The sequence below is a fragment of the Calypte anna genome, chromosome 8 (genome assembly GCF_003957555.1).
Source record: "Calypte anna isolate BGI_N300 chromosome 8, bCalAnn1_v1.p, whole genome shotgun sequence".
Lineage (NCBI taxonomy): Eukaryota > Metazoa > Chordata > Aves > Apodiformes > Trochilidae > Calypte > Calypte anna.
In genome coordinates, this window is record NC_044254.1 from 4,034,415 (window position 1) to 4,047,603 (window position 13,189).

At 40.9% G+C, this 13,189-nt stretch overlaps 1 protein-coding gene across 5 annotated transcripts in view; it reads right to left on the reverse strand.

Annotated features, from left to right (window-relative positions):
- The window catches only part of RALGPS2 (Ral GEF with PH domain and SH3 binding motif 2), an 87,439-nt gene extending 74,470 nt beyond the window's left edge, over positions 1 to 12,969 (reverse strand). For 2 of the 5 annotated variants that reach the window (XM_030455085.1, XM_030455086.1), the window contains exon 1: positions 12,785 to 12,969. In XM_030455085.1, coding sequence (XP_030310945.1) covers positions 12,785 to 12,931 — 147 coding nt within the window. In that variant the 5' untranslated portion in view covers positions 12,932 to 12,969. The other 3 variants (XM_030455087.1, XM_030455088.1, XM_030455089.1) reach the window with 3 other exon arrangements.
- Between the last annotated feature and the right edge of the window lie 220 nt (positions 12,970 to 13,189).

Sequence of the window (13,189 nt, forward strand, 5' to 3'; positions counted from 1 at the left end):
AAGCAGAAGGAAAGAAGCATTGCAGGCAACAAATGGAGTAAGACACAAATGTGAGCATGTGTACATGCTATTTAAGTTTAGCCTGGGGTTATAAGAGGTTTGCTGTCTTCTAAACAGGTGTCTCCAGCAGAGTTGGAGGATTAAATGGCAAAATCTTGGTTCACTGGATAAATAACTGCCTGAGAACTGAAGAAGTTTCTGGTCCCAAACTGGTTAGAAATCAGCAGGTTCCTAGAGCTTCTTAGTTCAGAGATCACCTACAAGACTCTACTCCATGTTGTAGTTCTTCAGAAAGAACACTGCACAGAACAACATTTTCTTCCTTTGCATCTGGCTATCATTTTAGGACTCCTGTTAAAATAGACTGGACCTCTTAAGTTATGAAGTACTGTTTCTTCTTCCTCGATTATTTTAGAAATAATATTTAATAATAATAATATTTAGAAATACACAGTGTCATGTATACTAAGGTTTTGCCCTCCTCCATCCCCTTTTCCAGAATTCAAGCCTATCAACAGTTCAACCTGTTGGAGCAACATTTCTTCATCTGAAGAAAAATCCATTCTTCCTCAGCTAGGATTAGGAGGAGGATCCCTCCTCCCTCCAAACACACACACAAAAAAAGAAGAAACAATAATCTAGAGACATTTCTAAAAAATAGGAACTACTGATATTTATTTCCATGAATATTATGAATATTATTACCAAGAAATAAATATCAATGAAAACAGTGGTATAATTTCAAGTAGAGACAGCTACTTTTAATTAAGTAGACAGCTCTATAAAATTATAAACCCTTCACAACTAGCTTTTCCATGACCACCACCCATGTGGCCTTCAAGTCACCAGTTTTGTTTGCAAACAAGAGTAAACCATTAATGTCATGTTGATTATCTGATGCTCAGTTTACAAAATATTTTTGTTGTGGTTAGACATGCAAAGTATCAGTGGAACTAATAAAAAAGTGAGAACATATATATATGGATAACATTCTGAACAGAGAAGTCATACTTAAGAGCATGCAATAGGGGAGCACTGAATGCTGCCTGCATAAACTTCATGATCCAAATATTATTTTCAGAGGTCCTGAGATCCACAGTTTTGCTTCACTTTTTGCTTCATTTCTGGATAATGCAAACAACATATAATTAGGGAAGAATTATTATAGACTGCACATCACCAAAAATATGACATCGTGCTCACTGTGAGAAGTGTCTAAAAAACCAAAAACAAACCCAAAACAGAAAAACAAGAGTGCCAAACATGCATACACCAGCTTTAGAGGTGACAAAGCCTGTGGACACCAGATTGAGAAATGAAGTGTACTGTTCATGGAAGGCCATAATCCAGGAATAAGAAAGAAAACCTGTAACCTCTCATGTTGTGAAAGAAACCAATAAGCAAGTAGCAGCAAACCAGCTGGGTACCATGGAGAAACACAAGCAAAGAGAGAACACACAAGCCCTATCCACACTCTCTTCTAGCTCTGCCACTTCTTTGACAGAGTTTCATTGCATTTTGATACCTAGTGATAGTTTCACCACCATGACATGGTCAACTGATACTGCTCGTGAGGATACGGAAAACCTGCACTACAAGTAACTTGGTGAAAGAAATGAATACGTGGATAAAATTTGCTACATTTAAAATTAATGTATTTTAACTGAATTCAGATCTTTCATTGTTGTCTCAAAGCCAATATCTTTAATATTAGTGGGGGAAAAAAATAACTTTAAAAAATGCACAGATTAATAATTAATTTTCCCATTCGATAAAACCAGGAAAGGACTTGCCTCTTACTTGATAAAAGAATGGCTGAAAAAGAAAATACCTTGGCTGCATTTAGAAAATACTTCGATTTTTTTGGTTACTTTCATATTCAGCTCACCAAGCTAGGGATGTTCATTTTGGTCACCAAGGTTATTTAAACATAAAGGAGGGTCAGCCACATCATAAATAGAGTATTTGTACCTCTACTGTTGAAATACCACAGAAGTCACTAGCCACAACACGGGGTGTTTTTGGCAGGTGGTGTACTTTTGGAACAGCTTTATCACTTCAGAGCTAAGGTATTTTAATGAGCTATGCAAACTTATCCTCTATAAGAACAACAACTAAAAAATAGCCTCAGCAAAACCAGCAAATGCAACTATGAATTTAAATGCAGTAACTTACAAGATCCTTCCAACGTTAAGAATGGGGTTTTTTTCCACAGACAACAGTAGGGTTTTCCAGCAGAGCTGCATGTTGCTAATAAATACTGTAAATCTGACTAAGTTATCAAACAGCAGGCAGCAGGGTTGCTCTACCACAGAGCCTGATAGACACAGAAGTCATCTCCCTCACTGTGGAAAGAAGCAAAACACTAAAACACCTCACCCCAAGACCCAACTGCATGCTTAATCAAGTCCCATCTTCAAAGAATCCCTACACAATTTGCAAGAGACATCCCCAGCCTAGGCAAGACCACTTTTTCTCTTACAAGATGCATCTTCTGACTTTCAGGATTGTTCCATTAAAAACAGCCACCTCTGCTCTAGAGAGAATGCCAGTTATCAGTTCCAAAAGATTGCAATTTTCTTCTGGTAATCAAACCACTTCTACCAATATTAGGAGAATCAAACACAGAAAATGCCACAAGGGAATACTGATCAGCTAGTCTAGTGATAAGATCATAGAAACACACCCTATTGCCCCAGGGACAAAAAGATATCCAGTTCCACTAATGATCTGCAACCTAACAGGGAAACACAACACCAGAGAAAAGAGACAGCAACAAAACCTTCAGTTGCTGAAGCCCATCATTTCTCCTCACCTTCCCTAACTCACTCCAACAAGTAAAATCAAGATGATATCCATGACATTCAGTACCAGTCCACACAGACATCTGACACTTGAAAGCAACACACAAGGTCCAGCACATCCCAATACAGCAATGGAATTTCCTGTTCCATTCCTTATTTCCTGGAGAGACATCAATTCTGTCTATGTCCTTTAGCTCCATTACTGCCTGATTTCATTTTCCACTTTAGAGTTTTCCTTCATAGAAGGAGGGAAAGAAGTATGGAAACCCATGGATATAACCTATACTATGAAAATAAAAGCTAGCTTTTAAAAAAAAAAATTGGTACAGCTGAAAAAATAAAATTCAACTTTTTACAACATGACTTTGTCTGTGAATGAGAGATTTAATAAAAGTTTTGTGGGTGCAATAGGCTAGTAAGACAACTTTCATGTTAGCTACTTGCATTACTTATCAAACATGCTTCCCTTTTTAGCAGTATCACTTAACATAGCCTAAATTTTTGTCTCTCTATCTTAGCATAACACAAATACAACACACCTCTGATTTATATTGTTAGATAGATCTGCACAGTGGATTTCACACTTGCCTAAGCTGTACGTTATATAGAAGGCTTCTCTGGCCTCAGCAATACCCCTTCAGTTAATGTATTATATATTGTATTATAACTAAGCTATAATATTCAAATTAAGAATTATTCCTCAGCAGCTGTGTCAGCCTCAATCATTAGCACTCTGTTACTCTTAAGAGCAAATTTGCTTAATAATTCATATTTATCTTGTGTATGTTTTCTGTGGACTTAAGAACAAGCTGTAAGTGTACAACTATCTCAAAACCTGTAGGGGTTTCAGTTTTCTCCCATAAGCAAAACAGATTGAATAGGGCAGGCACACAGTTTCATAGAACAGAAAACAACAACAAAACAACAAACAAAGCCACAAAATTTTTTGTTAAGTTTCACTAGGTGCCCTGGCATAATGTCGTTTTAGATAGTTTAAAACTTTCCATTTTACATAAAAAAAATAATTTGGTATCATGTAACAATAAATATATGGATAATTCTTTTCCCTCCCCTAGTGACACAGCATTTGTTAACAAAAGAGAAGAAATTAAAGCAGTTCCAGTTATTGGTCTGCAACAAAATTTTTAGACATCTCTCTAATAAACCCAAGTCTCTGAATTCTAACTTAGACACAGATTTGTACAAACACTTCTTTGAAGTTAAATCACCGTATCTGAAACATGAACTAAGTTCCCATGAAGAAGCCTTTCCACCACTGACAGCTTTAGAAGAGTCAGGACTGACTTTCCTGAAGTTATCTGACACAAGTCACAGCATGAAATACAGTTTGAGTTCTGTCATCACACAGACCTTACCCACATAAAAAAAAAAAAAAACAAAAAAAACAAGTTAATTAAGTACAAGGGCAAGCCACTACATGCAGACAGTGAGGAAGCCCTATCTGCAAGCAGGTTCTAAAGCACACTGTACACTTATGAACAGCTGCTCTTCTTCAAAGGTAAAGACATACTTTATATCAACAGCAGTTTTACCATTTCTTTAATATAACTTTAATATACCTTCAACTTTATAGAACATTGTGTATCTGGCACCTACCCCAAGTGAAAACAGAATCAAGCACACCTTTTTGTTTGATCTCCTGACTACAATTTGGTTAATATCTTTTTCCTCTCCAAAGCCTTTTACAAGTATTCTGGGTGAACACTTGGAACACTTGAATAGATGTTACCAATAGAGCTGAACAACCTCCACAAATAACATAACTTTCTGCCATTATGACTAGATCTACACAAGGGTTTTAAAAAATAATCATACAGTGATTAGTTTTGGCACTACTACCTTTGGTGCACTTGTAATAAAGACTTTGTTCAATACAACCCAATATGTACTTGCTTGAAGTACCATTAAAAATCACCTACTACCAGTAAGCAGAAGAGCACTTCTATCAAGGCACAGCACTAAGAATATCAAAATCTGTTCTCAGGATTATACGAGTTACATTCTACAGAAATCAAAATAGGACCATACTGAAAAAAAAAAAAAAATGAGGAACAAAGGAGAGTTAGGAGAAATGATCTATCATCAATAGGGCAATCTACCAGCAAAGAGTGGCTAGCCAAGCACTTTTCAAACAGGAAGTAGCAAACAGTTCTACTACAGAGGGACATTTGCTGTTATCTTTTCCATAAAATGGAAAATGTTTTAATTAGAAACTGCACAACTGACATCTGTGCAAGGCATACTAAAAAGTAAGAATACTGAGTCCTTAAATCTTGGTAATAAGGAGACCTGCAAGGCACAGGTTTTATCTGCCATAACAAACACCTCAAGTTTCAGGCAGCTCATTGTCCAACTTATTCATGGTTCATTCAGAAGCACAGGGGTAGTGTGTAGCTAAGCAGAAGTCTTCCTAAGTATTCAGTAATTTTTTTACACTCTGAACTCCAGAAGGTACTTAGAGATCACCTCAACTGCATGGAGCGACTCAGCTCAACAGATTCTACCCTTCTTGTTTATTCCTTTCCAAAATACCTGTGGTATATTTCCATATACGTTTGATCAGTAAGGATTTCAAAATTATTTAAAGGGATTTACCAGGCAAGTCTCACAACTAATGCTCAAAAATAATGCTGAAAAGTATGTGACTGTTATTGTAAAAATAAATGTGGTAACTACCAGCAGTCAGGTACACTTACCAACAAAGCACATGGGAAAACTGGCTGGTAATCAAAGGCAAGACTGTTGGCAGAGTGGTGTGGATTTGCTAGCAAAAGCAGCACAGTTCAGGTGCCCTTTAACCTCACAGAGAAAGTTAATTATGTGCCAGAGCAGAAGAGGAAATACAATGATTATGAGTCATTCCCTTAACCATAATTCTTTATCAATGCACCTAATGGTTTTAGTTACTAATTACTGACAGCACAAAACAGTGATGCATTAGTGGGAGAAAGAGTAGCCAAAATCTTTGAGCTACTACTTCTTTTATTCATTTAGAACTTTGAACGCTTTGTGTACATTTTGAAAACCAAAATGTACACCAAGAAACTATGCAATGCTAGCAGCAATCTAATACTTCACACAAGCAATCCAACTAGAGATGCTTTTGGAACCCTCCCAAATACTTTACAGGCTTCTGGATTCATTTTTCTTGATCAGATCAATGACTATATCACCAAGTTTCCAGTAACAACAATCCATCATCATTACCAACTCACTCTGCCAGCCTACTGCAAAAGATGTGATGACTGTCAAGTTTCCCTCCACGGAGAAGGAATTTTCAGAAATGTCACAAGGATCCTGTAATGCCTCAAATATTTTAGCATGAAATCTGAAACTAAGCCAAGCTCACAGACTTGCACACCCAGACTGAGATTCAAGGTAGAGTTGAGCCTATGCTCCAGTACCAGAAATCGACACACAATGGATCCACCTAATGTATTTCAGATGTTTTATGGAACACTAATATTGTACTTCCAATTATCTGCACCACTAATTGCTTAAATAACTGCTTAAGGAGTTTGGGGAAAACTATCAACAGAAAAACAAGGGGAAAAAACCCCAACATTTGTTTCTTACATCTTTCTCTGGTGTCTTTTCATTCTGCCAAAACAGTGTGAGAAGTGAGCAGTCAATAAATAAGCTGCCCCACTACATGTGGGGTCACAAACTAATGCAATTACAAACCAATTGGAATTAGTTACAATTGTGGAGGACCCCAATCTTGTCAAGCAAGTACCAGAACTTATGAATAATTAAAAGATTAACAACTTGGCAATAAAACTAGAAAACACAATCTTTCAAAGAGTTTATATTGAGTTTTACATGGAGCTAACTAGTCACAAGTTTACCTGTGCTTCCAAGCCTCTTCAATTGCAAATTCAGACACGAAGCTTGCAAAGAAAAATCTAGTAAATTGAGACTTCCAGCTTTTCATTGGAGACTTCTGCCTGCCTATAAATTAATCAGGAAAGCCTGTATCACAGTGGAAAATGTGCTTTGTATTAGTCCTGTTTATTCACTTATTGGTCCAACTCCAGTCACTCTGTGACACTGTACCACTTATTCTAAATCTAAATGAAAATATAATACTATAGTTTAGACAATTATCCCAAACCCTGGGCACCTTAATCATGTGATAAAAGCAATCCAATTTACAAGCTACATTAAGATCACTTTTTCAGGATCTCTGCCAGTTTTATCCAGCCACTATTACCTATGAAATATGCTTTCAACTTTTTGAAAAGATCAATATTCTCCTTTCCCAGCACGATCAATCTGAGCCCATCAGAATGAGAAGAGCAAATTCCATCAACTCAAAGCTGTCCCTTAATGAATTATGAGGGAGGCACAAATCAAACAGCTTTTAATGCCACAATACTACAACAATGGTCAGAGCTGACAGCCAGTCCTAGGTCACTTCAGACCTAATTGACTGCTGCCAATACCACAGCTCCAATAAGGAGAAAAAGAGGTAACACATACATATCCCAAAGCATCAGGGGCACTATCTCCTACTGAGAAAACCCCAAAGTTATCAGACCTTCTGCATCACATTTTGCTTCCAAATTTCTTTGAAACTGAGTGACAGGATGGAATTCAGCATATTTCAAACTGCATTTCTTCTCTGAGCACTTCAGCTCTCAGTCTATGGACATGCAGTACAAACAACATATGTGAATAGATTCATGATGTCCAAGAAATTACTCATTTGCACCAACTACTTTTCAACAGAGGACCTCATAGCAAGCTTAACAATCTGTCTCCCTTTCCAGCATTTCTACTTATCCCCAGGCATGCTGTTCTTCCTTCCTTAACTGACCCAGGCTTTCCCCAAGTTCTGTTATTATTTGCACTAGGAACTGCTATAAGAAACTAAAACCAGTGGCAGGAGGGACAGAGATGACATCCAGCCAAATTCTAGTCAGCTCTCATCAGGTCTCAATCTTCTAGTCAAAGATTAAAAAAAACAACAACTGATTTTACTGCTTCAATATGATTGCTAAAAACAACTAATAAACTCAAGGCACCAGAGAGCTGTAACTTCTACCTAATGGCAAATACACTCCTTCAATTAGGAAGGCTGATTACATCCACATCATCATGTATATTTTATCTGGATTGAACTTCAGCCAGCTTGTTCTAATCCATGTTCAAATCTCAACTACATGCTGATGAGGCAGTGAGCTACATTAACTGCTGTGGTCACACTTGCAATATATGGGGGAGCCTTACAGTCTCCCCAGACAGACCAGAGAAAATAGGCACATGCCCGAGTTCACTTGCCATCTAAAGCTTATACATCCTACAAAATGTATTTTATGTATATGTATAAATGAAATGCTGAAACAGGCATGGAGTCTGACACATCAAAGAAACAAAATAAATAGCTATCCTTGAGTTTGCACCAAGATCAATTCTACAGTAGGGACTGCAAGCAGAATCTGCTTCCAAGTGAAAGAAAAGGAGGGCTTCCCACTTAACCATTAAGAAGCAACAGATGTACTGCCCTCTCAAATTTAACATCAACTGCCATGTTACATGGTTAATCTTTAACAAAGGAGGCTTCTTTTGCTACCACTGAAAAATAAGCATGTTTTTAAACTGCAAATATAATGTATATAAGAGGCTGACCAGAACATTTCCTGATATTCTGACCAAGCAGCCTTTTGAGCCTCTTGGTGTTAGGTGGAGCACCGCCAGACACCTTTTGGGACAGGGAACCTCTATTTGTTGATGTACCAGTTATAACCAGCCAAAACACAGCCTGACTCCTGCAGCCCTACAGATACAAGGCCAAAACTTCAAGGACCTCCAAGGGCACAGCTCTTTTTTGCCCTGACCACTACTTCCCTGCAGTTCTACCAAAACTGTTGTTCTTGTTGACTGTAAGACAACACAGGGAGGTGAAAGAAAAGGAAGAATCCTGCCCTTACTTATAGGAAAGCACACAGTAAGTATGAGGGCAGCACTGGTACTGAAGTTACAGCCATTGAGAAAGTTATACTGACAATTAAGCTGTGACAGCAGAGATTCTGAAAGCATTTTCAATGCATATACATAGAATCAAGGAAAACACCATTTTGCCATGTGACATTCTACAACCCATGAGGAAGACTGGTAGGGAGTTCTGAAAAGACAAGCTGTGATTGTGTTGGAGAGTAGCACACCTCACAACACTGAGAGAATAAAGAATAACTTCTGGTGAATGTCACAAACACTGCATTTTAAAATACTACTGGCCCAGTAGTTTTCCCAGAATTTTGTCTCCTATGAACTGAAACAGACAGGAAACAGTTCAATAACCATCATTTACACCATGCTAATTTTTGAAAGTCACAGCAAGAAGCTCCAACACACCATGCTGCTGAACACATCCTGCCTTTCCATGACTTTGCATCACGCTTTCCTTCCACCCCCCCCTACCTTCTCCACTTTGCACAGCTCCTCCCAACTTCAGAAAGCTGAGTTACAGACCCTCCATCTGACACTCCTTGCTCCAGCTTTTACTTCAGATGTTCCCTTTCTGCCCAGCAGAATACTGGCTGGTACCAGGTTGCCCACAAGAAATATTCCAGTGCCATTTCCCCTAGAGTCCTATTAAACCTTTAATGTTCTTTGTAAAGGTAAGAGCTGCAAGTGCACACCCACAGGGTCTAGGGCACTCAGCACATCTACTTAAAACACCCAACTGCAATATTAAGACTCTCTTGCTCCAACTATCTTTTATAATGATTAATTCATAGACAAAACATGAAGCCCACAAAGCTTCCGCTTGCACAATAAATGCTACACATGCACAAATATGACAAGACTACTTCTGCAGCAGCTCCAGGTATCTAAATGTTAAGGTAACTAATGAATGTTTTCTTATTATTTTGAAAATGTATTTTAAATTATCTTTTCTACCAGGGGCTGTAAAGCAACACTCATATCAGAAACAGACCATGCTTTTGATGTCTTACACTTTGACAAAATGCAAGCAATTACGCTTCCCACCCTTGAAGGAAGTTTTCAGCTCAGCTTTATTTATTGAATGAAAGGAGAAGCCCAAATGACTCAGCTCCAAGCAACTACAAAGGAAGATAATCCCTAATCTCAATGAAAAAAACCAAGAATAAGAGGAAGAAGCTGTTTATGATGGAGATGTTGTTATCAAGCCAAATCTTCTAATATTAAAAATTATGTCAAGGAGAACATCAGCACACTAAGACATTGATTAGCTTTCTGACACCTTAAAACACATTTATTACAAACACAGATAGTTTTAAAACCAAAGTTTATACAAGTAACTGAATTTAAAGACTTAGGCCTGTATCTTCATCCTTGTTCAATGCTGCTGAGCAGCATCAGATCAATGAAATACTTAAAACACAAGGATTTTCAATCTACACAGTCCTCAGCAAGACAGAAGTGTGGAATGGAAAAGATCTCACAAAAAAATTCTGCACAAACAGAGTTTTCACAGTAAAAAAAAACCAAACCAACCATCCAACAGTAAACAGGATAACCTCATGAAGGAGTTGTTGGTTTTGGGTTTTTTCCATTAGACTGAGGAATCAAACATTTCTCATAAAAATTCAGCAAAATAAATTACAAGATAGACTTATTTCACGAGGGGGCTAACAGCCTGCAAGTGACTGCAGTCATTTTCCACGTGAATTTGCAAGTGACTGCTCAGCTGTGCCACGCTACCATTTCAGTGCAAGAGACATCTCCAGCCTTGTTGAGAGGAATACCTGATTTTCCTGACTACAGCAGGAGTGGTTCTTCACACTCCAAACTCTTAAATATAGATGTCACCAGAGGGCACTCTTTCAATTCAAGTAACCCAGCTTTAGCAAACTTTGAGCAAGGCTGCAGACAACACACACACAGAAGCTGTACAAAGCAGTAAATTTTGCTTCTCCAAGGGATTTCCACAGAAAATAACAACACCACCAGACATAAATTAAATTGTTTATCCCTTAAAATATTTTTCAGAGTAATCAGAGGCACTGCTAGTAATAATCACAAGCAATTATCAGCTTCTGTTCTGTGATACTTGATGGAAGGAATGCACTCAAGTTTTGGCACCCCTGTGGGTCATACCAAATTTCAGAAGCAGGACCTGAGCAAATAAAGCTTGCATAAGGATGCTTATGAAGGTCCTTTGGCTATATTATCATAGATACTAAACCCTACAATGATACATGAAAAAGTGCATCTATGTTGTCAATATAAAGCTATGGGAAAAAATTACCTTTTTTTGCTCCTCATTGTTCTCTATTTGCTGTTGTTTTAAGAGGGTCAAAAATTAAACCATGTGCATAAAGATACACAGATGTATCAGCAGTTTTCAGCCTTTCATCTTTAGTGCATGTATTATTTCTAATGGCTTGACAAGGTCCAATAAAGATTAAAAAGCAAAACTGGCAAGTTGAAGCTCACTAAATAAAAATGTGCATAACCACTAAAAAACACAGCAGGTCTATATATAAAAAAAAGTCACAAATCACTCTTTGATGTGAACAGAAAGAAGCCCATTTTGCTTAGAAAGAAATCACCACCACAGTACTACTAAAAACAAGTCAGCTGGAGGCAAAAAAAAAAAAAAATTAAAAAAAGAATCATTGTGCATCCTGACATTTTCCACTCTTGAAAGAAACTGTAGGCCCCCCAAAACACTGGACTGCCTCCTTATCCACCTGTCCCATTCCAAAAGAAATAGTCCTCATCTCTTCTATGTATCCATGACAGCCAAGCTGTTGGTTTAGCATAGAAACAGAAGATGGGGGAATATACCTGTGCACACTCACCTTCTGTCAGCACAGGGATCTCTCAAATATATAAGAAAATCCACAGAACTTCACCAGGCCAGTAACTACTATTTGAATTAACTTTTCCCTGTGTGTTTAAACTATCATTACCATTCACGACGGTTTAATATATGTATATAAAATTGCTTTTCTGGCATCTGCTGCCAGAAAATAAATATGCCAAATACCCCTTATGTCCAATAAACAGCATCTATTTGTCCACCTTCTAAAGCGGATCCCTGTCTACTATAAACCATCGCGTTCCTGGTGAAGTTACCCCGTTTTACAGAAAATAAACACCGTGTCCTGTTGATACCCGCCCGTGTGCTCAGACCCAGTCCGGGTCACGCTGACCTACACCTCACCGCAACATGGCCCCACGAACGGGGAAGGTGCCCCAGTCCCCAGGGGAAGGGCTGCCTGGAGAGCGGGATCTCCCCGCAACAGCCGCCGCGCCTCCTCCACTTTCCCTCGGCCTCCTTTAGGCCCTGCCGCGCCACGCAGCCCGCTGACCCACGCGGGAACGCGGCTCTGCCCAGCCCCACACACGCAAACAGCCAGAACCCTTCGCACGGCCTGCGACGACTCCCCTGGGGCCTCTCTCCAGACAGCAAAGGGCGGCAACTTCTCCCTCATCCAAGCCACAACCTGTCCCCTCCTCCCCCCCCCCAGCCCCTCACGCAGGTAGCGGAGGGGAATAAATGAGTGGAAGCGCGCTCTGGCCTGGCTCCAGAGCCTCGCATCCCTCCATCTTGCAGCAAGGCCAGGGGAACCCTAGCAGCACCGTGGCCCCACAGACACACACGGACACAGACACCCACTCCGCGCAGGCTGACTGACGGGGGACGGCGCCCAGGGTCCCCTCCGCCACCCGTGTGACGACGAGGCCGACAGGTGGGCTGCGCAGCCCTCACCTCAGTGAGCAGCCGGCCCGCGGTGGAGCGGCGGCTGAGGGCCCGGACCCTCCCCCCGGATCTGGGAGGGGAATTCGCGTCTCCAATCCCCGGCCGGCAACCCTTTCAGGGTCTGGCTTGGAGCCGTAGTTAAAGCTTATTTCTTCAGGAGCCGGACAATAAGCCCCGCCAAGGCTGCCCGCAGAGGCGGGCGCCGGCCGCGCAGCTCCCTCCTCCTCCTGTTCCTCCTCCCCGCGACAGCCCAGCTCACCTGCGAGCGTAGAGGGGATGGATGAGCGAGGATGGGGAAGCCGCTGCCCTCCGCCCGCGGTGGCTGAGCACTGCTCCCCGCCTGCAGGATGAGCTGGTGCGGGACACACACCCCACGCACTGCGCACCCTCCCTCCCTCACACACATAGACCCGTGTGGGAGAGCGGGGGGAGGGAGGGGGCGAGGGGGAGAGGAGGGAGGAGGGAACGCCCGCCACCTCCTGCGCATGCGCGCCGCGCCTCCCTTCACCCACCTCCTCTAGTGGGGAAGCGCGCCTGTCCTGGGCGCGGGGCTGCGCATGCGCCGCCTCAACGGCCCCGAGCGTCCCAACCACCGCCCCGGGGGCGTGCCCCACGCCCGCGCGCGTTGCCCTGGCGACGAGGGCGCGCGAGGGGCGGCCTCAGT